At 40.1% G+C, this 26,455-nt stretch overlaps 1 protein-coding gene across 2 annotated transcripts in view; it reads right to left on the bottom strand.

The window, feature by feature from the left end:
* Window positions 1-26,455, bottom strand: part of LOC124607464 (protein melted) — a 272,786-nt gene that overhangs the window by 143,594 nt on the left and 102,737 nt on the right. For both annotated transcript variants that reach the window (XM_047139803.1, XM_047139804.1), the window contains one exon: window positions 5,904-6,046. In XM_047139803.1, the coding sequence (XP_046995759.1) occupies window positions 5,904-6,046 (143 nt within the window). The remainder of the gene's footprint in view (window positions 1-5,903; window positions 6,047-26,455) is intronic.

The following is a 26,455-nucleotide window of genomic DNA, read 5'->3' as shown; positions in this document are numbered from 1 at the left end:
AGTATCGTATGTGTACAGTTTGCATTTGGTTCGTGTTTTCTGTGTTTCTACACTTCCGTACAGTTAATTTTCCATATTGTGCAGTAAAGTTGTTAAGTGGTGTTTCTGTTTCCATTAGAGTATTTTTACATAATTCAGTGATAGTGCCTGTTCAAATTTGTCATTAGGAAATATCGAGCCTCTTCAGTTTCTTACTTGTTTTATGAATTCCGCCACTATAACCTACGCCAGCAATTAACTTCGCGCTGCTTACATTCGCCTGCTGCTACATTCGCCTGACATCCGGAAGTTCTCTGCTCATCTCACCGCTAGCTGAGTTACTTTCTGCTAATTATTAATTGGTGTAGGGGAATTGTTTCTAGTGTAATTTGTATTGTTTAATCTACCATAATGTGTGACAAATGTGGATGTTGTCATAGATTAGTGAGCACAGGAGTGAAATGTCAGGATTGTGGGTTGGTGTTTCACTGGGGAGATTGTAGCGGGGAAGCTGTTATAGTGCCAGATGAGGCTCACCAATGGAGTTGTAGATTATGTAGCCGCGACAAGAAAATCGTGGAACAGGGAAAAAAGATTTGTGCCCTTCAGGATGAACTAGAAATGGTGTACTTTGAATTAGACAGGTTGAAGGGGGAAAGAGACAATTGGAGCTGAGAACAGGTAACAAGTTGTAGTCAGAAGGAGAAAACCTCAGAAATCACTTTTCAGATTCCAGTGAGCAATCGGTCTAATTTGTTACCTGAAGTAGAAGGGCCTCAAACAGTTTTTGAGTAAAGTAGGGTGCAGCAGACTCTTAGTAAATATTGTAATGCTAGGTCGCGAGTAAAGTCAAGCAGAAAGAAAAGAGTCCTGCTGTCAGGTAGCAGTCACGGGAGAGGTGTAGGCCAGTTGCTACAGGATAGGCTAGGAGTCGAGTACCAGGTCACAAGCATTGTGAAACTTTGTGCTAAGCTTAGCCAGGTTACAGAAAACCTAGGGGCCTTGTGCAAAGATTTTGATGGCCAGGACCACGTTCTTATAGTAGGAGGAGCAGGAAACAGCCTGGCTAGCAATTCGGACCATAGTATTAGGTGTGACCTGGAACTGAGTTAACAGAGATGAGGGGGGGGGGGGGGGTTATTGTTGACAGAAACTAAATGTCATATCTGTGCTGTGCCTGTTGATGCACTTGGGAGGTGGGGTTACACTAGTCGTGGCCTGAACCTGAATAGGAGGGGGAAGGATAGATTAGTTGATCTTCTTGCAGAAAATGTAAGGTGGTGGTGGTGGTTAGTGTTTAACATCCCGTCGACAACGAGGTCATTAGAGATGGAGCGCAAGCTCGGGTTAGGGAAGGATTAGGAAGGAAATCGGCCGTGCCCTTTCAAAGGAACCATCCCGGCATTTGCCTGAAACGATTTAGGGAAATCACGGAAAACCTAAATCAGGATGGCCGGAGACGGGATTGAACCGTCGTCCTCCCGAATGCGAGTCCAGTGTGCTAACCACTGCGCCACCTCGCTCGGCAAATGTAAGGGGGGCCACATGCATACAAGACAAAATACCTGTGATTACTGGAGTCAGAGGGACACATTTTTTAGGTTAGAGTCAGGTTACAGACAGAGGGTATTGAAAGAGATTAAAACAGAACAGTGGCATAATGTCTGTAGCAGTATCCAAAGAAATAAAATTTGTGTGTTTCATCAGAACATTAGAGGACTGAAAAATAAGATAGATGAGCTTCTTGTACGTCTAAAAAATTGTGTAAATTCTGAAGGTATAGATGTTTTGTGTCTCTCTGAACACCATGTAACCACAGGGATGGAGAAGTTAAATTTAAGGGATTACAGATTAGCATCTTATTCATGTAGAGTCCACATGGAAAAAGGAGGAGTTGCTACTTATATAAAAACTGGACACAAAGTCAAAAATATTGAATCAAATAGTTTTTGTGTAGATCAGATCCTTGAAGCATGTGCTTGTGAGTTGCTACTGCAATATACTTCTATAGTAATTGTAAAAATCTGCAGATCCCCTCAAGGTAACTTTCAGCTACCTGTCAGACAAAAAGACGCAGTTAAAGATACGGATACAAAAATTAGCTAGAATCTTTGTTTGGTTGTTTCAATCTAGTATCTGTTGTAAATTTTCCAACTCGTGTGCAGCAAGATAGTAGGTCACTTATCGATAACATTTTCATAGACGGTGCCCAGGCAGAAACAATTAATGTGTACCCAGTCGTTAAAGGGCTATCTGACCATGATGCACAGTTAATGGAAATAACACGTATAGCACCTTACAGGATTCAGGCAGGTTCATACAAGGCAGGGAGGCTTATTAATGTGAACAGGATACAGAGCTTTATGTGCAGCCTAGAAGAGGTAGAATGAGATGAAGTATGCACAGAAAATGGTGCTGATGTAAAATTCAATTTGTTCCACTGTAAATTTGTCTCAATATTTGAGAGTTGCTTTCAATAAATGCTATCAAAAAAAGCCATTACAAAGTCAAGTAAGCCATGGATTACTAAGGGAATTAAGATATCGTGTAAGAGGAAGAGGGAAATATATGGACAGGCCAGAATAAGTCAGGATCCGATGTTACTTGCTTACTACAAAAGATACTGTAATACTTTAAGGAAAGTCATTAAGAAGTCAAGAAGCTTATGTGTTCTGACAGAAATTAATAATGTGGATAATAAGATTAAAACTATATGGAATACTGTCAAACAGGAGACAGGGCAGCCTGACAGTGCACAGCATACCATAGCAATAAAGCTAAATGATGATGTTGTGAGTGATAATTCACAAGTTGCAAGTATTTTTAACAATCACTTTCTGAATGTAGCAGCAAAAATAGGGTTAAAGGGTTCAGCTGAAGAAGCAAAAAATATGTTAAAAATGTCATTTAGAAATAGCACCAACATCCCCCACTGAAATTAAACAAAACTAAAAACTAAACTCCTCCCGAACAGGCCATGAAGGCCCAACGGCACCAACCGGCCGCCGTGTCATCCTCAGCCCACAGGCATCACTGGATGTGGATATGGAGGGTCATGTGGTTAGCACACCGCTCTCCCGGCCGTATGTCAGTTTCCGAGACCGGAACCACTACTTCTCAATCAAGTAGCTCCTCAGTTTGCCTCACAAGGGCTGAGTGCATCCCACTTGCCAACAGCACTCAGCAGACCGGATGGTCACCCATCCAAGTGCTAGCCCTGCCCGACAACGCTTAACTACGGTTATCTGACGGGAATTGGTGTTACCACTGCAGCAAGGCCGTTGGCCACTGAAAATAAGGAAATAATAAATATTGAAAAACAAGAGCTCATGTGGTGTTGATGGAGTCTCTAACAGATTTTGAAGTGTTGTTCTAATTTAATAAGTGGAGTCCTTAGCAATATATGTAATGCTTCGCTGGCACAGGGAATTTTTCCAGACAGATTGAAATACGCAATTGTTAAACCTCTTCATAAGAAAGGGGACAAGAGCGACTTAAATAATTATAGACCAATCTCATTGCTGACTTCATTTTCTAAAATATTCGAAAAAGTTATGTATTCAAGAGTAGTCTCACATTTAAGTGTAAATAATTTACTCAGCATGTCACAGTTCAGATTCCGGAAGGGTTACTCAACTGAGAATGCTATCTACACATTTACCCATCAAATAGTACAAGCCATAAATAACAAATTATCGCCAGCTGGTATTTTTTGTGATCTCTCCAAGGCATTTGACTGTGTGGATCATGTCACACTCTCAGAAAAACTCAGGTTTATGGAATTGAAGGTTATACACACAGCTGGTTTGAATCATACTTAATGAACAGAAAGAAAAAAGTTGTGCTGAATAGCACAAATAATGTTGGGAGGGTGGTAAATCTAGTGAATGGGGAGTTATCACAAAGGGAGTCCCACAGGGTACAATTTTAGGTCCTCTGTTGTTCCTTATTCATGTGAATGACCTCCCACTTAACGTTTAGCAAGCGGAACTAGTACTTTTTGCATATGACATGAGTGTTATAATAAATCCCATTCCAGAAAAAGCAGCTGAAGATATTGTTAAGGATGTCTTTCAAAGAATTATTAAGTGGTCTCAGAAAATGGACTCTCCCTTAGTTTTGAAATCACTCACTATATCCAGTTCTGTAAACCGAATAGAGTCATACCGACAATTGGTATAGCATATAAACAGGGCTCAGTTAACAGGGTAGATTTCTCCAGATTTTTGGGTGCTCATATCGATGACAACTTGAACTGGAAGAAGCATATTACTGAGCTTCTCAAACAACTAAGTTCAGCTTCTTTTGCTCGTCGTATAATTGCTAGTCTTGGTAATAAACAGATCAGCCTCCTAACGTACTTTGCATATTTCCACTCAATAATGTCTTATGGAATAGTTTTCTGGGGTGACTCACCACTTAGACATAAAGTACTGATTGCACAAAAGAGAGCAGTGAGAATAATTAGTGGTGTTCACCCAAGGACGTCATGTAGGAACCTTTTCAAGGAGTTAGGTATTTTAACTGCACCATCAGAGTACATATATTCACTAATGAAATTCATTACAAATAATCCATCTCAATTCGCGAAGAACAGTGATGTTCATATGTACAATGCTAGAGGGAAAAATGACCTTTCTTATCTGTTATTGAAGCTGTCAGTTGCTCATTATTCAGCGGCAAAAATCTTTGATCATTTGCACAACAACATAAAGCGTCTGGCAGGTAGCAGAGCAAGTTTTAAATCTAGCTTAAAATCATTTCTTTTGGACAACTCCTTCTACTCCATGGATGAGTTTCTGTTTCAGAAATGGTAAAATAATAATAATAATAATAATAATAATACTTTGTACCTCTTAATGTAGTTGCATGAGTAGAACTAAAAATTTCAGTAATAATAATATTATCATTATTCATGTGTGTATATATATCTTGTTATCTGACTTGTTCCACATCATATCGATAAAATAATAGGGGAGAATGACATACGAAACATGACATAACTAAAACTAAACTGAAGAAATATTGGACCGAAACATCAAAGAATATAAAGATGAAATCATCTGTGATCTGCGTACATTTCCTGTGTCCCTCAGTCCCCCCTATTGGAGAGCTGGCAGACTGTTGAGTGGAATAAACACATTCAAGATACTTAGCTGTATTTCTCATATTGCACTCGGCTTCATTTGGCAAGCAGTATTTCATTTATATTAATTCAGAATGAGAGAAGAAGAATTTCTATATCTATTATGAACAGTGCACAATAGTAACGTCTCCTGAGCTCAACATCAATCTCTTCATTGGAAGGGGGCGGGGAGTGGTGGGCTGTGTTGACTCAGCTTCTTAGACTAAGGGCATGGCATTAGAACATGCGTGGCATATAGTTGTATTTTTCTGGAGACCATTTTCCAAGCAGATTGGAGGGAATCCAAGCAGCACAGCTGCATGTTTTTGGTCCATGAGTCACCAGTAGGTTATAGCTGAAGATTCTGTGAACAATACCAGCATTTCTCTTACTCTTTTTGACAGCAGATGCCAGTTTAAAGTGGGAAGGATGTAAAAGATTAACCTTAATTTTTAGTGTGTGTGTGTGTGTGTGTGTGTGTGTGTGTGTGTGTGTGGGCGTGCGTGCGTGTTCTGGATTCCACATTTCACAGGCTCCATGGCAAACGTCCTCTAGAAAACACACACACACACACACACACACACACACACACACACACATTCTGGTCAACTCAACAATCTCCATGCTTCTGTCTCACTATAGGACTTCACGCAGAGCACACATTCCAGAATTGTAGGAAACAATATCATTGTGGCACCAATCTAAAGGGCATCCAATTACCTAGGTATACCTTACATGACAGTTTTTGTGCATTGTCTTCTTTCCTTCTTCTTGGTGCAGTATCCACAGACATACTCACCAACATTAAGTCGTGTCATGCTCCGATGGGCAGCTGATGTGTGCAGGCGACCTGTACTACGGCTATCACCTCCCAATCTTGGTCGACTAACTACCAATCGATTTGCTTCTTGACGATTTAGCCATCCACCTTCCTGCTGCATTCTTTTGTTTAAAATGGGAAAAAATATTATAGAACAACACAAATAAAAACATGAACAGACACACAAAAGAAACAGTGACATTTAATACACTTTATGATCACAGCTATACATGACTGTATGATTACATTTATGAAAGGCACAGTAAAGAGCATGGGTGAGGCTGCTTTTTTAATATTTATTGTCACTCCCATTCTCTTTCATTTAAAAATGACACAAGGAAAAAAAATATATGCTCCTTTAAGCACCTGATGTCTCTGATATGGCCCATAAGCAAAGCACATGAAGAAAGTCACCATAAAGTCTGTATTTAATTGATGCAACTCAGTGTACAGGCTTAAAATTGCATTTTCTCTAACTGTTTCTAATAATTTGCTCCTGTTCATGCACATTCACATTATGTTCTCTTTATTCATATTTATGGTGAGATGTTACAGACTATACAAACAAATTTCATCTATATCATGCATAAACATCCTTACATTTGTTAAGTAATGATCTTTTATTATAACAACCTGTGAGATTTGTCCACTTCACATGTCAAATGTTTTATTTATACTGAGAACATTACCACTACCAAAAATACACAGGCTTTCACAGCAAGTGTCAATATCACTAAAAAACATTTTGGTTATACTGCAGTGTCATCTTATAATACACTTAAAAGTACTAAAATGTATCAACGATTCTGCTGTTCTGTAGTGACTCTTCTGATTAGCTGAGGTGCAGGTGCATCAATATATTGCTTTCATAACAGTGTCACTAGACCACTGACATCACATTTATTTTATGGGTCCTGAAATAGCACTGGTAGCCATAAGGAGGAAAAGAGGGGACCCGTGGCCGACTATTTGTGGGTTTCACAACATGCCGGCAATTGATGGCACACTATGAAGCAACGACAAGGTTCATGGGCCTGTGATTTCCTGCCGTTAGTAGCAGAAAGAAGATGCCAGTTCTGCATATGCTGTTTGTTTTGCTGGTCACAGCAGTATCCAGTGAAGCTGACGTGCTGCAATCACACGTGATTCATCATACTGTGATTGCTGGCACTGTTGATTATATCAGGCAGTCTCAGGATTTCCAATGCCTGTCTTATTTTTCATGTGCACTTCTGTGGCTGTCTTGCCAGTACGGTACTCTGCTTGTGCAGATCTGTTGTTTCCCCAAGCGAACATAGCACTCATACTTTGCTATATTCTTGCTAACAGGCCTCCCAGTTCCCCCAATATAAATCTGTGCAACACTCAAACTTCCTGGCAGATTAAAACTGGACACTGCCACGACCACCAAACAAGCAGCATATGCACAGCTGGTGCCATCTTTCCACTACTAACAGCAGCAAAACATGAATCCCAGAAGTTTGTCACTGATTTGCAGTCGGCTATCAATTTCCAGAAAGCCATGCAACTCACAAATAGTCAGACACATACGCCCGGCTCTCTCTTCTACCAATGTTACTTTAGGAACAATAAAATCTAATAGATATGTCAGTGATCTAGTGACACCATCAGGAAAGCAATATACTGATGCACCCACACCCCAGCACATCAGCTTTTGCACTGAGGAAGGCTGCTACACCTCAATCTAAATGTCAAAATATTTTATAGGATGACATGGAAATATACTGAGAAGGCTTTAAATAAGGATAGTATTATTGCCATTTGTCCTTCAGACACACCAGGCTTTATATTGTTCTGCAGATGGACACACTGCAACCAGTACAACAAACTGGATTCTGTTCACCAGTGGTCAAGCCACTCACATAAATTGGGAGATACACCACTTCTCAACTGACCACCTCGTACATCAAATACTTTTGAGAAATCTAAGAAGACAAAACCAGCATTTTCATTTCTTGTGTCCTAAATGTGAATATGTTTCATGAGTGATGCTTATTTGTGCTGACTTTTTTCCTTGGAAGCTTTTAATTTTCAAAGACCATAACTATATATATCAGCTACAGAGTATGTTCTGGGATGCTGAAGCCACCAGAGATCACAAAATTCTCTGCATCTATTTATTTATCTAGCCATTTGACTTACTACCGGGAAAAATGTACTGTTGCAGTCATACACCACTAATGTCCTTAGAGATGTGGTGGGGAGGCTGTAGTGGAGTGTGAAAGTGTTGTCACACACACACACACACACACACACACACACACACACAAACGCGCGCGCGCGACTGTTGATAGTTTCCATGACATTTATTTATAGGTTCTGTGAGACTATTCGAGCCAAAGCATCATTGACACGGAATGAGCAGTACATTGTTTATGGACAGCTAACTAGAAAATTTATAAATAAAAACAGTTAGTATATGAATAAATAACATGTTACAGAGAAACTCCTCAACTACTATGAGGAACTCCTGTACAGGAGGAAACCTCTCAACTTTAATCTGAATGTTAGTGGTTTATCACTCAATTTTTCAGTTCTGTTGGAAGCCTACTGAAAATGAAACTTGCCGATATACATCCACGCCTGTTCCAATCTCAGAATAACTCTTGCACCATACATCCTCAATTAACTGTTTGATATATTCCAATCTCTGTCTCCATCTAAAGTTTTTACCCTCTACAGCTCCCTCTAGTGCCATGGAAGTAATTCCCTGATGTCTTAATACACATCCAATCATCCTGTCCCTCCTTCTTGTCAGTGTTTCTTTCTTCACCGATTCTGAGGAGACTGAATGCTGCTCCAAAAGTACATTTTCAAAGGACAACCTCCTCATTCCTTACCTTATCAGTCCACCCAGGTTTCAGTATTTGCCTATAGCACTATATCTCAAACGCTTCAATTCTCTTCTGTTCCTGTGTTCCTACCACCCATGATTAACTACCATACAATGCTGTGCTCCACACATACATTTTCAGAAGTTTCTTCCTCAAATTAAGGCCTATGTTTGATACTAGTAGACTTCTTTTTGTCAGGATTGCCTTCTTTGCCCGTGCCAGTCTGGTTTTTATGTCTTCCTTGCTTCGGTTGGCATGGGTTATTTTGATTCCAAAATAGCTTCATCTACTTTGTGATCTCTGATTTGGATGTTAAGTTTCTTACTATTCTCATATCTGCTACTTCTCATTACTTAGTCTTTTTTGGTTTACTCTAAATCCATACTGTGTACACATTAGACTGCTCATTCCATTCAACAGATTTTGTAATTATTCTACACCTTCACCGAGAATAGCAATGTCATCAGCGAATCTAATCACTGATATCCTTTCAACCTGGCTTTTAATCCCACTCTGCAACTTTTCTTTTAGTTCCGCCTTTGCTTCTTCCATGTATGGACTGAACCATAGGGATGAAATATTGCATAACTGTTATACCCCTATTTAATTCATTCAATTTGTTTTGAGTCATCCAGTCTTATGGTTCCCTCTTGGTTCTTGTACATACTATACATTACTTTATCTTTAGCTCACTACTTTTTTCCTCAGAATTTTCAACATCTTGCACCATTTTACACTGACAAACACTTTTACCAGGTTGACAAATCCTATGACATGCCTTTATTTTTCTTCAGTCTTGCTTCCATTATCAAGCTCAACCTCAGGGCTGTGTCTCTGGTGCCTTTACCTTTCTCAAGGCCAAACTAATTGTCACTTAACAGTTCCTCAACTTTCTTTTCCATTCTTCTGTATATTATTCTTGTCAGCAACTCAGATGCATGCACTGTTAAGATGATTGTGGGATAGATCTTGCACTTATCTGCTCTTGCTATCTTCGTAACTGTGTGGATGATATGTTTCTGAAAGTCTGATGGTATGTTGCCAGTCTCATAGATTCTACACACCAACTTCAATAGTAATTTGGTTGCCACTTCCCCCAATGATTTTAGAAATTCCAATGGAATGTTGTCTATCCCTCCTGTTTTATTTAATCTCAAGTCTTCCAAAGGTCTCTTAAATCCCGATGCATACAGAATACCACGTCTCTTCCATTTCGATTCCAAGTTTTTCTTCTATCACGTCATCAGAAAATTCCTCACCCTCAGAGAGACCTTCCCCGAACTCTATCCGCTCTATCATCTGCATCTAAACATGGAATTCCCATTACACTCTTAATATTGCCACTCCATTTTTCATTTCATCAGAGGTTGTTTTGACTTTTCTATATGCTGAATCAGTCCTGCTGAGTATCATTCCTCTTTCGATTTCTTCACCCTGGCTTTCCTGCACTTCCTTTTTATTTCATTCCTAAGTGATTTATATTGTTGCACCTCTGTCTTTTCCTTATCATTTTTGTACTTCCTTATTTAATTAACTAATTGAAGTATTTCTTCTGTTACCCAAAGTTTCTACGCAGTTATCTTCCCTGAACCTATGTTTGTTTGTCCAGCATTTGTGAATGCTCTTTTTAGAAGTGTCCACTCCTCTTCAACTGAACTACCTACTGTGTTATTCCTTATCACAGTATCCACATCTTCAGCAAACTTCAAACATGTATCATCATTCCTCAGTACTTTAGTATACCACTTCCTTCCACCCTGATTTTTTTCATGTGATTCTCTTAAACTTCAGTCTATTCTTCGTCATTACTAAATTGTGATATGAGTCTCTATCTGATTATGAGTATACCTCACAATCCAATACCTGGTTTGGAATCTCTGTCTGACTATGATGTACTACAACTGGAATCTTCCTGTATATCTAGACCTTTTCCAGGTATATCTCCCCCTTTTGTGATTTCTGAACAGTGTATCTGCTACTACTAACTGTAACTTATTGCAGAATTCACTTAGTATTTCTCCTCTCTCATTCCTACTACCAAGCATATATTCTCCCACTACTCTTTTTTCTATTCCTTGCCTTACAAACATATAGGGGGTGTACCAGTATTTGACCTCAACATAGTTGACAGAAGAAAAATGTCTAAACCTCGAGGAAGAGGGGGGAGACATTTCTGGCAAGTAAACAACAGAGGAACAACCACCTTAAGAATAGCCCCCATCATGAAGATAAAAATTTGAGAAACCAGGTAAATGCTTCAAATATAATAATCCTGGCCACTGAAAAAAAGACTGAAGAAGTGTTTGCTTTAAACGGAATAAACCTGGTCACTATGTTAAATGATCAATTTAGGAACAGTGTAAGTTGGTAGGGGATGGGGATGCCCCAATACCGTATATACTCAAATCTAAGCCGCACTTTTTTTCCGGTTCTAGTAAGCCAAAAAACCGCCTGCGGCTTAGAATCGAGTGCGAAGTAAGCGGAAGTTCTGAAAAATGTTGGTAGGTGCCGGCACAACTTCTGTCATCGCATATATATAGCGCTACACAGGCGTGCTTTGCAGGCACAAAGATAAAATACTGGCGCCAAAACCTATGCATCAGTAAATAAATTAAAAGAAACGGTAGAAGAATGTAAACATTATGCCATGTATTCTTTTGTGTTTGCTGCTATCTCATTTAAATCCTGTTTGCCTAATAAACTACGAAACTAGAGTGAGACAATAGCAAACGCGGAAGAATATACATATCATGTCATGTTTATATTCATATTATTCTTATGCAGAATAGTGATACAGTCAGAAATGAAGCGCGGCAACTGCCTAGATTTTTTAAATCTAAGATGACTCTAATTTCTGTGCAGAATGCAATGTACTAAAGAGGTGTCTGCAAAGATTTTCAAACAGAGAAAATTTTCGCTAAACTCTCGTTCAGAACATCTTCTATCATACGCAGTCTATTATTTGGTTCTTGTTGATCATTATCAAAGAAATCAGCAGTGTAAGTAACAACAAACAGCAGTCTCTTGCCGTTGATTCGCTTATGAGACAATTCCTCTCTTTTTTTTATTCTAAGCCATGGCAGAACGCACAAAAAGCAAGTCATGCCGCGAGCAGCGACAGGTCGTAAACGCTCATTATCAGAATGCGACAAACAATGCATTACACAATACAATAATGCATTTTCAGCTTAGAGTGACGTAAACACCTATGACAAAGAGAACGGCACTTATCAGATCAAAGCAAAATAAGCAATCGATTCAAACCAGACGAAGCACGTGAAAAAGGAAGGGTACCCATACAAATACAGACGGAGCGCCTAGCACACAGCAATGGCTACTTGGTAAAGCTTAACTGTTAAGCTTACGACTCGAACCAAACTACTGTAGCTGTATCTTCATTCGTTCGACCTCAATTGTCTCTCATGTTACAATGGACCAACTTTGTTTCGATTTGGAGGGGCGATCTAAAACTTTTCTCTCCCCTTGAATTTCAAGTCTCAAATTTCAGGTGCGGCTTAGAATTGGGAAAATTTTTTTCCCTTGATTTTAAGTCTCATTTTTCAGGTGCCGCTTAGATTCGAGTGTGGCTTAGATTCATGTACATACGGTAAGCAAAATTCTATCACTAGGAAGCAAACATGTAGACAAAAATGCGTGGTTTTTACATTCTGGTGCTGCTGATCACATTTGTAATCAAACTGGATGGGTTACAAGTTACAGGCTATTTAAAAGAGTGAAGTCCCAATCTACACTCCTGAAAATGGAAAAAAGAACACATTGACACCGGTGTGTCAGACCCACCATACTTGCTCCGGACACTGCGAGAGGGCTGTACAAGCAATGATCACACGCACGGCACAGCGGACACACCAGGAACCGCGGTGTTGGCCGTCGAATGGCGCTAGTTGCGCAGCATTTGTGCACCGCCGCCGTCAGTGTCAGCCAGTTTGGCGTGGCATACGTAGCACCATCGCAGTCTTTAACACTGGTAGCATGCCGCGACAGCGTGGACGTGAACCGTATGTGCAGTTGACGGACTTTGAGCGAGGGCGTATAGTGGGCATGCGGGAGGCCGGGTGGACGTACCGCCGAATTGCTCAACACGTGGGGCATGAGGTCTCCACAGTACATCGATGTTGTCGCCAGTGGTCGGCGGAAGGTGCACGTGCCCGTCGACCTGGGACCGGACTGCAGCGACGCACGGATGCACGCCAAGACCGCAGGATCCTACGCAGTGCCGTAGGGGACCGCACCGCCACTTCCCAGCAAATTAGGGACACTGTTGCTCCTGGGGTATCGGCGAGGACCATTCGCAACCGTCTCCATGAAGCTGGGCTACGGTCCCGCACACCGTTAGGCCGTCTTCCGCTCACGCCCCAACATCGTGCAGCCCGCCTCCAGTGGTGTCGCGACAGGCGTGAATGGAGGGACGAATGGTGACGTGTCGTCTTCAGCGATGAGAGTCGCTTCTGCCTTGGTGCCAATGATGGTCGTATGCGTGTTTGGCGCCATGCAGGTGAGCGCCACAATCAGGACTGCATACGACCGAGGCACACAGGGCCAACACCCGGCATCATGGTGTGGGGAGCGATCTCCTACACTGGCCGTACACCACTGGTGATCGTCGAGGGGACACTGAATAGTGCACGGTACATCCAAACCGTCATCGAACCCATCGTTCCACCATTCCTAGACCGGCAAGGGAACTTGCTGTTCCAACAGGACAATGCACGTCCGCATGTATCCCGTGCCACCCAACGTGCTCTAGAAGGTGTAAGTCAACTACCCTGGCCAGCAAGATCTCCGGATCTGTCCCCCATTGAGCATGTTTGGGACTGGATGAAGCGTCGTCTCACGCGGTCTGCACGTCCAGCACGAACGCTGGTCCAACTGAGGCGCCAGGTGGAAATGGCATGGCAAGCCGTTCCACAGGACTACATCCAGCATCTCTACGATCTTCTCCATGGGAGAATAGCAGCCTGCATTGCTGCGAAAGGTGGATATACACTGTACTAGTGCCGACATTGTGCATGCTCTGTTGCCTGTGTCTATGTGCCTGTGGTTCTGTCAGTGTGATCATGTGATGTATCTGACCCCAGGAATGTGTCAATAAAGTTTCCCCTTTCTGGGACAATGAATTCACGGTGTTCTTATTTCAATTTCCAGGAGTGTATATTGGTGATGGTAGCTTCATTTCATCACAAGAAAAGGCGACATAAACATTTTAGCCTTTGATAGAAAAAGATGGAGTGAGGAAATATCTGTCAAATGTTTATATATGCCAGTGATTCAGTTTAATGTATACTCATGGAGTGTAGCCATGTATGGAAGTGAAACATGGACGATAACCAGTTTGGACAAGAAGAGAATAGAAGCTTTCGAAATGTGGTGCTACAGAAGAATGCTGAAGATAAGGTGGGTAGATCACATAACAAATGAGGAGGTATTGAATAGGATTGGGGAGAAGAGAAGTTTGTGGCACAACTTGATTAGAAGAAGGGATCAGTTGGTAGGACATGTTTTGAGGCATCAAGGGATCACAAATTTAGCATTGGAGGGCAGCGTGGAGGGTAAAAATCGTAGAGGGAGACCAAGAGATCAATACCCTAAGCAGATTCAGAAGGATGTAGGTTGCAGTAGGTACTGGGAGATGAAGAAGCTTGCACAGGATAGAGTAGCATGGAGAGCTGCATCAAACCAGTCTCAGGACTGAAGACCACAACAATACCCATATTTGCCTGAATAATGTTATTTTCACTCAGTGACCTCCTAAACTTCATTCTGCCTAACTTTTCTTCACAAACTTCCACTGCAACAACATTTTTTCCCTTGAAGAGTCTGCCTATTGTCTTATCAGATTTAAATGTTATTCCCTTGTAAAGAACTGGTATGGGTATGTAGATCTCAAAATCTGGAGCAGAAGGCTTGCACACCAAAATTTTCCCTGTGTAAAAATGTTTTTGAACAGTTGACAAATCTAGTTTAAGTAAAAAGATAAAAGCTTATGTGTGGGCTGTATTATGGGCAAAATTCATTAGTTGCCCTTCCATAAAAGTGACACAAAGTCAGCAAAGACATGCGAGTTGACTCACAGTGATTTTTGTGGTCCTGCCCAAGTTAATTCAGTTGATGGTTCAGGGTACTTTCTTTTGTTAAAAGATGACTATTCCAATTAGCAATTTTTGTATTTCTCAAAAGATATGTCTGAATTGGGCAAACAGCTGGAATATTTCATAAAAACTAGTGATAAGCAAGTTGAGCATGGAATTAAAGTGATCGGAACTAATAGAATTTATGAATTTATTAATCAAGAGGTGCACAAAATAATGCAGAACCATGTTTGACTGTGATGTGGCCAAACTCAGGGTATTTGGAGAGATGGTTTACCAGGTGTACTGGTATGAAACGAGCGTTTTTTTGTGAAAATGAAACACTAATTTTGAATTGAAAAGTAAAAACATTTTATTCAAAGTACTGACTATTGATTTCTATACATTTTGATCACCTTTCTGGCAATTTGTAGACACCACACCAATAGAATTGTTCCTATTTTGAAGCAAACCAATCAAACACCCAATTTTCGACTTCTTTGTAGGAATCAAAGTGTTCCTCAGCCAATGCGTGTCCCATTGATGAAAACAAATGGTAGTTGGAAGGGGCCAAGTCTGATGAATACGGCGGGTGGGGTAGCAGCTCCCAGCCAAGTGTTTTGACTGTATCCTGAACCAGTTTTGCTTTGTGTGCAGGTGCATTGTTGTGTAAAAAAATTACTTTGTCATGTCTTCTGGCCCATTCTGGTCTTTTTTCGATCAATGCATAGTTCAAATTGATCATTTGTTGTCTGTAGCGATTAGTATTCACAGTTTCACCGGATTTTAGAAGCTCATGATACACCACACCTTTCTGATCCACCAAACACAGAGCATTGTCTTCTTGCCGAATTGATTTGGTTTTGCAGTCGATGTTGATGGTTGTCCCTGATTAACCCATGATTTTTCCCATTTAGGATTCATAAAACAAATACATTTTTCATTGCCAGTAACAATTCAATGCAAAACTGATTTTCTTTCATGTCTTTGAAGCAAAATTTGACAAATGGTTTTTCGATTTTGCATCCGTCTTTCATTCAATTCATGTGGCACCCATTTTCCACACTTTTGGATCTTTCCCATAGCTTTCAAACGGTCAGAAATTGTTTGTTGTGCAACATTTAGCATTGCTGCCATTTGCTTCTGACTCAAAGTGTCATCTTCATCCAATATTGCTTGCGATTCGGTGTCTTCGAACTTTTTTGGTGGTCTTCCACATTCTTCATTTCTTACATCAAAATCATTATTTCTGGAAGCGTTGAAGCCATCTTTTGCATGTTGCTTCTGATAGAGCATGATCACCATATGCCTCGACAAGCATTCGATGCGACTCTGCAGCACTTTTTTTCAAATGAAAACAAAAAATTGATGCTTTTCGCAAATCATCATTTTCTGGTAGAAAATCCGACATTGTTAACAAGATGAAAACAGATGATGATGTTTGTTCCATGACTTGATGTATACTAAATATCTTTGACAGATGCCATACCAACCAAACAAACAAAAATTAAGGCTCGTTCCCTATCGACACATTTGTATCTTAACGCTCATTTTATACCGGTACACCTTGTACATATACATTACAAAGGAGAGATGGTAGAAATGGGATTCCAAAGCTGAAAAAGGTTTCTTGGTTGAATATGATACACAGGTGAAAGGATATAAAGTTGGTTTTATCATGAAGATCAAGATAAAATACACTTAAATGTTGTTTTCATGCACAAATTAAACTGGGATCGTCAATCTGAGAAAAATGTCAAGAAAGATGTTGAACAGTTTCTAATATCTGAAACCACTGAGGACGAACGGCCTACTCAAGAGGAGAGGGTGAATCAGGCAGAAGACTTCAATTAAGCCACCCACAGATGAAATCAATTGTACTAAACATAATTTCATTGCAGATTGCACAGAATTTGTGAATCAAGCAGGTAGAACTTATGAGATAGAGCAAATATCAAAAGGCCAGTTAGATATGCCAACCTCAATGTGTGTGACACACTGTTGGGCCATTCCACTGATGATAATCATATCAATTCCACACATGCAGAGCTTTCAATAGTTCACCGATGAGTTTTCAGCAGATTCGAGATATAATATCTCTGGCAATATATGCTTGAAAGAAATAAAGCTTGGCCATCTTGTATAAATTCTTACATTCACTTAAACAAAATAATAAATAAATATTTCTTGAGTGATTTTCGTAGAGATAACTTGAACCAAAGTTGGATGAAAAAATAAATGCTTGAAAGAATGTGAAGTTTACCTTTTTATACGTCCGGCAATATTTGCGGGATAAACATACCCTTTATTTGTAATAACTTACCAATACAATGCCTTAGAATATAAAATTTTCCAATAGTTTACAAATTAAGGGCAAAGTTGATTACTTTTGTCAAAATGCCAAAAATGGGTATTTTTAGCCCACATTGCAAGAAAAAGTCACCTGGAAGCTCTTTTAAACTGTTTCCATTAGGAAGACCATATTCTAAACCATCTAAAAACTAAATTTGCTTTTGTCGTGTAAGCATACAAGGCCCTAAAAAAGCTATAGCAAGGTGCATTGAAAATGGGTCCATATTCCACTGGTCCTCAAATTAAATCTGACATCTTTCAATACGTTCTACAACTTCTAGCATTCACTGGAGAAGATAATATCAAAAATCTTGATGGATAGGAAGTGAGATCACATCAGAACAACTTGAAAAATTTCAAAGAGGCACTGTTTTTTGTCACGAGTTCATTATCACATATTTCAGCCTGCTTGCCTGCTGAAATAATTACAGCTTATTATAAATTTCCAAATTTAACTGTACATTACCAGGGCACTGGAGATCATGGTAGTGAAATTGTTTCATAACAACTGCAACATACATTATATGAACTGCCTTCAAGTTTTACACTGTTTTCACATTTGTAAATTTTGGTGAGGGTAATAGCAGTCTCACTGACATTTTTTGGAAAGTATTAAAGTTATAGAGAATTTTGAGTATTTCTTTTTTAGTTGTGCAATGCCACAGATGTGCTAGTTTAATTTCAGTTCCAGATATAGTACATTTTGTGTCCACGTAATTTGTGGTTTATGTTGAACATTAGTGTACGAAAGAAAATTTGTATAAATTTCTGTTACAGTCCATGGTGGTTTAACCACTGCTGGTTTCTTTTAAAGTGGGAAAACCAGCACCTCCATCGCCACAGACGCCATGCCCGAAGCTGTACAATAGCAGCCATAGGTGTGTTTCCTCGCAAAGGATTCCAATCCTAGTGATACATTTCTCTGGGTCAGAGGACACAGCTAAAAGAGGTCTCTTTTAGTATCCTAAGCTTATGTTTCTGGCAAAATACTTGAATTTTTTACATGTTTCATTAATTTTCTTTGAATGTCATGAGCAAAATTATACTGCCAGATAGATGGTGCCACTGATGATGCTGGAGTAACTGCAATAATATGCTGACTATGCTCGAGTAACTGTAATAATATGTTGTTCCAGAATCCAGTGCTTGTCACACCTTTATGACCAATAAAATAAACTGGGCCATGTGTGTGCATAAAGCTTATTAAAGCACCCTTCCACTCAGAAGTCTCACAGATATTACAAACCTACCACTCTTTTTTTATAAAAGTATGCAGCATGTTGTCCTTGCTGGAGGTCTGATTTTAATGTATTTCCTCCAATACTGTCAATAAATTTTGGCCAGAAAAGATCATGCATCATTTGAAAATCTAATGACCTGAACTGTTGTTTCATCAATTGGCAAAAATGGCATTAAATTTGCTTTTACTGAAATCTGTCATGATGAGTTGTGAAAAAAACACTACCTTTTTGAAGTTTTTAAAGTTCTTTTCACTTGGCCTTATTTCCTAGTCATTAGAACTTTTAATATTACCTTCCCCACAAACTAATAAACAACTGGAGGACATACAAATAGGTGTCAGATTTAATTTGAGTACCAGTGGAATATTGGTGTATTTTCAAATACACTTCCACATTGTCATTGTTTTTTAGGGCCTTATATGCTCTCACGTTGCAAAACTATCTATTTTTTTAGGTGGTTGAGAGCATGGACTTTCTAGCGTGAACAGTCTAAAAAGCGTTGTAAAAGTGGGCTGAAACTACAATTTTGACATTCTTATAAAAAATGTCAATTTTGCACTCAATCTGTGAACTACTGGAAAGTGGCAGGAGAATGAAAATTTTATATACTTGTACCTTTTATTGGTAAGTTATTAGAATAGATTGAAAAATCAGCCAACCAGTTGCAATTACAGGTTTTTATCCCTTGATCACAGTTTCGATTTGTAAAAATATCTTCTTCAGAAGTACTAGCCTTATTACATCACTTGATGCAATAAGTGTCACAAGATAAAATATACAGACTCTGTATATTTGCAACAGTCGGCCTTAGTCTCTAGCGTAAGGTACATGTAACTTACGGAAATAGCTTGTGACGCTTACTTCATCGTGTGATGTAATAAAGCAAATACTTCTCAAGAAGATATTTTTACAAATATCAAAACCATGATCAAGGACTAATAAACCTGTATTTGCAACTGGTTGGCTGATTATTCAATCTGTTCTGAAATACACAGTTGTTGTTTCACAGCCATGTTTAAGATTTTGAGTTAAGTTATTACATACAAAGTTTTCACATTTATCCTGCTATTACTTCTGGAGACATAAAAAGCTGAGCTCCACATTTTTTTCAAGAGTCTGTTTTATTGGCTGACTTTGCTTCAGATTATCCATATGAAGACTGCTCAGAAATTTTTCCTGTTATTTCACAGAAGAGAGCGCAAAAAGTTGGACAGCGTGGCAAAATTTTGTTTCTTTCAACAAAATACTGCAGAGAATATTAAGTCTCAAATTTGTCAAAAAATTATGAGTGCAGTGTTCAAAACTGTGTTATGGGGCCAACAAATGACCATATCTCTGCAAGTATTTAACTGATCATTATGAAACTTTACCAGTGTTTATTGGGAACATGTGTGAATGTTCACATGCAGTTTTATCAAAATTCACGATTGTCATGTGGGAACCTCTAGACCACCTGGCACGGATTGACCCTGTTATAAACTTGTCTCATACAAAGATGCAATGGATTTTGACAGTTCAGAAAAATGGAAGCAGGCCATTTAAGAAGATATGCATGCACTTAATCTTAATGAAACTTGGATCATGACTGAAACCTCAGCAAACTACGAAATATTTGACAACAGGTGGGTATTCAAAATGAGGATGAAAACAGATGGAACTGTGGATAGCTTTACAGCTTGACCTGTTTTTAGAGGATTTTGATACAAGCATGGCATGGACTACACTGAAACTCAAATCGACGACGGTCCTCAAGTCGAATCGGAGTCTGAGAAGTCATCAATATGTTGCGGATTGATTTGGGGCAGGAATTTTACGTAACTATGAGCAGTGTTAGTCATTATGTAGGTTTAGAGTAGTTTCAAGAAGGCTCTTATCTTCCTAAATCAAGAGTCATATGCAACGACTGTTCTGGAATGATACAACATGAAGCACTGCAGTGCTGTGGCAACACCTGGTGATCACAGTTAAGTGTACTTTGAGCTGGGACTCAGTTCAAAGATTATCAATGCTCCATACCATCAACTTGTTGGAAGCTTGCTCCACATACCAATGGCAACTAGAACTGACATCATTTGCAGTCCACAATGCCAGTCAGCACCCCAAAAATCCATAAAATACACAGTGGAATGCTGTGATGAGAATCTTAAAATACCCAAAAGGAACATTCTCTTATGGCTTATTTTACCCAAGGAGTGCGGAGTCAAACTCAGTGAAGCCTCTATAGCTTGGAGTCTCAAAGGCAGAAAGAGGTAGCCTTGTCAACAACAGAAGTAGAATACTAGCTTCCTGTCAATCCATAAAAGCAATTGTGTTGATCCAGTCAATTTGAAAAACATTATGAGACTAAAAGATATATCTACCACCTTACATATGGATTGTCAAAGTGCCACCCAGTTGATCAACAACAAGCATCAAAGCAAACAAAACACACAGATGTGAAATATCATTTTGTATGAGAAAAATTCAACTTGTTCCTCTTCAACCTGGAATATGTCAGCTCTACAGATCAGCAAGCAGATTTTCTCACCAAGCCACTCGTTAAAAGCAATTTCGATAAACCAAGGCAGCGACTTTTTGTTGTTAACACTGAAGATGTTATAAACAAAAGACAGTCAGAGTATTCAACATTTACCATATTAATAGAAGTGGGAGCGTAGTAATAATCAATTAAAATGATTTTTTTTTCTTCTCCCATATTCGTAAACAGTGCTATACTCCCATGTTTGTGTTTCGTACACTTTCCAGTTGCATACACTATGCTGCCATCTGGGACTTGCGCAGTGAAGTTACACGTAAAAAGACCACCTTGTCTTCTTGAAATGTATACATGGTTGTGTGCATTACTTGATACATTTTGTATCCATTTAGCAGCAAAACTTTCTCATTATCCTACAATGCAAATTAGTGATATTTTACAGTGTCTTCTGTGAAAAATCTGATGAGAACAACCCTATCACTAAAGTGTTCACAGTAACTCACTTTCTGCCCAACCACCCTAGTCATAATGAATGCTACTCCCATTATACTATTTTCTGCTGATGATATTACCCTATATTCATCTGATAACTGTTTCACTTCACTGACCCCCACTACATCTAGACTGAATACAGGGCTATTACAAATGATTGAAGTGATTTCATAAATTCACTGTAGCTCCATTCATTGACATATGGTCACGACACACTACAGATACGTAGAAAAAAATCATAAAGTTTTGTTCGGCTGAAGCCGCACTTCAGGTTTCTGCTGCCAGAGCGCTCGAGAGCGCAGTGAGACAAAATGGCGACAGGAGCCGAGAAAGCGTATGTCATGCTTGAAATGCACTCACATCAGTCAGTCATAACAGTGCAACAACACTTCAGGACAAAGTTCAACAAAGATCCACCAACTGCTAACTCCATTCGGCAATGGTATGCGCAGTTTAAAGCTTCTGGATGCCTCTGTACGGGGAAATCAATGGGTGGGCCTGCAGTGAGCGAAGAAACGGTTGAACGCGTGTGGGCAAGTTTCACGCGTAGCCCGCGGAAGTCGACGAATAAAGCAAGCAGGGAGCTAAACGTACCACAGCCGACGGTTTGGAAAATCTTACGGAAAAGGCTAAAGCAGAAGCCTTACCGTTTTCAATTGCTACAAGCCCCGACACTCGATGACAAAGTCAAACGCTTTGAATTTTCGGCGCGGTTGCAACAGTTCATGGAAGAGGATGCGTTCAGTGCGAAACTTGTTTTCAGTGATGAAGCAACATTTTTTCTTAATGGTGAAGTGAACAGACACAATGTGCGAATCTGGGCGGAGGAGAATCCTCACGCATTCGTGCAGCAAATTCGCAATTCACCAAAAGTTAACGTGTTTTGTGCAATCTCAAGGTTCAAAGTTTACGGCCCCTTTTTCTTCTGCGAAAAAAACATTACAGGACACGTGTATCTGGACATTCTGAAAAATTGGCTCATGCCACAACTGGAGACCGACAGCGCCAACTTCATCTTTCAACAGGATGGTGCTCCACCGCACTTCCATCATGATGTTCAGCATTTCTTAAACAGGAGATTGGAAAACCGATGGATCGGTCGTGGTGGAGATCATGATCAGCAATTCATGTCATGGCCTCCACGCTCTCCCAACTTAACCCCATGCGATTTCTTTCTGTGGGGTTATGTGAAAGATTCAGTGTTTAAACCTCCTCTACCAAGAAACGTGCCAGAACTGTGAGCTCGCATCAACGATGCTTTCAAACTCATTGATGGGGACATACTGCGCCGAGTGTGGGAGGAACTTGATTATCGGCTTGATGTCTGCCGAATCACTAAAGGGGCACATATCGAACATTTGTGAATGCCTAAAAAAACTTTTTGAGTTTTTGTATGTGTGTGCAAAGCATTGTGAAAATATCTCAAATAATAAAGTTATTGTAGAGCTGTGAAATCGCTTCAATCATTTGTAGTAACCCTGTATCTGCTTCTCCCTTTTCACATTTTCTGACTTCCCTACCATGTTCGATCTTATTCTGACGTTCCACACCCTGTCTTGTAGAATAGTACCCTTTCTTTGGCTATTCCCTCTTTTTCTCATGGGACTCTTCCGTAATATTTTGTCAATGGAGAAATTATCACGATAATTTTCAAGTACAAGAAACATGTCCTGTGGGTACACCTTGTGTCTTTAATGCAGTGGTTTCCTTTGTCTTCTTTATCCTCATGCCATTGATCTTTGCTAATTCTTCTACCTTTTAGGGGAAGTTTCCCACTGCAAGGGCAAGAGAGTGCCTCGAACCTGTTTACTCCTCCACCCTCTTTAACAAGGCCATTGACTACTGACAGAGCAAGGGTGACTTTTTATGCCAGAAGTCTTCAGCTGCCAGCAGTGGCTGGGTTCCAACCAAGTACTCAGGGTGTTTTGCTACTGATCAAATATGCTACCCCTGAACAACACGTTCTACTTTTGCTGAAGAGTGCACACACTTCTGTACAGCGCTTACGGAAGTGTTATCCAAGTGTACATAATTTCCCACCTAGTGTTCATTGAATGAAGTTTATTCTAAATGAGCCATTATTCTTAACAACTAACACCATGATAGAATATGTGTACAGGGACCGCAGAGCCAAAATTCCAAGACACCTATACAATGGCATATGTGAGTTTGTGAGCGAACATTGCAGAACAGTCTAAGCACCAGTTTATGGGCTAAGAGTATTCTTGGTGAGTGCATACAGTTTCCCAAAAACATATCATCATATGAGATAACAGAATGAACGTAAGCTGGTAAACAACCGAACAGTGGAAAAACGTGTGGAGTGACGAATCACGGTACACAATGTGGCGAAGGCAGAGTGTGGGTATGGTGAATGCCCGGTGAATGTCACATGCCAGCATGTGAAGTGCCAACAGTAAAATTCAGAGGCACTGGTGTTACGGTGTGGTCGTATTTTTCATGAAGAGGGGTTGCACCCCTTGTTGTTTTGTGTAGCACTATCACAGACAACCCTACATTGATGTTTTAAACACCTTCTTGCTTCCCACTGTCGAAGAGCAATTCGAGGATGGCGACTGCATGTTTCAACACGATCAAGCACCTGTTCATAATGCACAGCCTGTGGTGAAGTGGTTACACGACAGTAACATCCCTATAATGGACTGGCCTGAACAGAGTCCTGACCTGCATCCTATAGAACACCTTTGGGATGTTCTGGAACGCTGACTGTACCAGGCATCACCAACCGACATCAATACCTCTCCTCAGTGCAGCACTGTGTGAGGAATGGTCTACCATTCTCCAAGAAGCCTTTCAGCACCTGACTGAACGTATGCCTGATAGTGGCATTACCGATGGAGGGTGCCATGAACTTGTAAGTCATTTTCAGCCAGGTGTCCGGATACTTTTGATCACATAGTGTATCAAGAAAAGTAATGGACCCAGAACAGAACTCCGTGGTGACTCTCACTTTACAGGACTTCAGTCAGACTGAAACATCTTTTCTGTTTGTTGACAGTGGAGGACAACCTTCTGCTTCCTACTTTCCTGATATGAAGTGAATCAATGTTAAGCTTTTTCCTTAATCCCAAAATATTTCAACTTATGGAAATGTAATATATCACACACACAATCAAATGCTTTCATTAAATTGAATGAAATACCTACTGTCCCCAAACTATCTTTTAGCCCCACTATTGCCTCACAAAGAAGAGAATAAACACATTTTCTGTAATTACTCCCTTCCTAAGGCCAAACTGAGACTGAGGCAGCAAGCTGTGTGTACTGAGATGTGCCACTATTCTTCTGTACATTCCTTTCTCAAAATCACACTTTTTGTAAATTGGTTTCACTAACAAATATTTCCATCTGTCAAGAAATTGGCCACCGGAAGATCATTGTACAGATGACTAAGTACACAGCTAATATATGGTTCACTGGACTTTATATAATCCTACTTTAAATTGTGTCATACCAATGGGCATCTTTTCTATTTAACAGTGTGATAATTGATTCAATTTCATCTTCACTTGCTTCCTATAGCTACAAGTGATGTAGTTGTCTCAGAACATCAACTTTCAAGAATTCTGTACCAATAAAATTTTGATTTAACTTATCAACTATCGACAAGAAGTGGTCATTAAATATTTTTCACAGCTCTGATTCATCACCAACAGTTTCAATCACTTACAGGAGAAGTGTAATATGTTGAGAACCCACTTTCTAACCTGATACCTCTTTCACAACTGACCATATAGTTTTAATTTGTTCTGAAAGCTTTCTATTTTCTTGGTGTAATGCATTGTTTTAGCTTATCTGATCACATACATCAGCACTTTGCACTACTGGCTGTAGAAAAATTCTGCTACTCGGCTCTGATTACCCTCCACACAATGACGAGGAAAAAAATTGCAACACCAAGGATGAGTTCTGTGACATAAATGAAATTTGGTAGGTGTGTTCCAGCATCTGAAAGATGATATCTATTAAAATTTCACAGCAGTCACACGAGAATGGCACTCATAGTTAGACTAAAAGGATGCAAACCAGGTTGGCTTCAAATACACGCTGGAACAGTCGTGGTATTAGTTATCTTTTGAGTTCACATGTGGTGAGTTGATGTTAGTCAAGAATAGCTTTCAGGTGACAAAGGCACCATTATCAACACCTTACCGAGTCTGAACGAGGTCGTGTAATAGAGCTACTAGAAGCTGGTTGTTCCTTCCACGATATTGCAGAATGACTTGGCAGGAATGTAGGCACTGTGCATGACTGCTGATAGCGGTGGCCACGAGAATGTATGGTCAGAAGATGACTGGATTCCATGGCACTAACACGATGGAAAATTATGGTGTTTGGCATATGGCTCTGGTGCATCGCACTGTATCTGCAGCAGTAATCTGAGCTGCAATTAGCATACAATGACACAATGAACTGTTACAAATCGGTTACTTCACGGACAGCCCCGAACCAGACGCCTCGAGGCGTGCATTCCACTGTCCCCAAACCACCGCCATCTGCAACTTCCGTGATGTCAAGCGAGAACTCATCGGAGAGCATGGTGGAGTTCTGTTGTTTTTTCTGATGAAAGCTGGTTCTGCCTCGGTATCAGTGATGGCCATGAGTTGGTAAAGAGGAGGCTAGTTGAGGGCCTGCAACCAAACTGTCTGCGAGGCAGACACACTGGATCTACAGGGGGGGGGGGGGGGATTCATATGTCAGAAGAACGCTCTCATGGTAATCCCATAAAACCTAAAACCTGACTGTGAATTTGTACACCACTCTGCCAATTCAAACTGTTGTGCTGTCATTCATGAACAGTGTCTTAGGGGGTATTTTCCAACAGGATAATGCTTGCCTACATACTGCTGTTGCAACCCAACAGACTCTACAAGGTGTCGTCATGTTGCCTTGGCCTGATCATTCACCTGATCTGTCTCCAATTGAACACATATGGGGCATCACGGATGACGACTCCACCATCATCCTCAAATAGCATTACCTATCCTCTATTGACTGACCAAGT

This window comes from Schistocerca americana, chromosome 3 (genome assembly GCF_021461395.2).
Source record: "Schistocerca americana isolate TAMUIC-IGC-003095 chromosome 3, iqSchAmer2.1, whole genome shotgun sequence".
Classification (NCBI taxonomy): domain Eukaryota; kingdom Metazoa; phylum Arthropoda; class Insecta; order Orthoptera; family Acrididae; genus Schistocerca; species Schistocerca americana.
The sequence above is the reverse complement of the archived record's forward strand: the minus strand, read 5'-3'. Positions and strand labels throughout refer to the sequence as shown.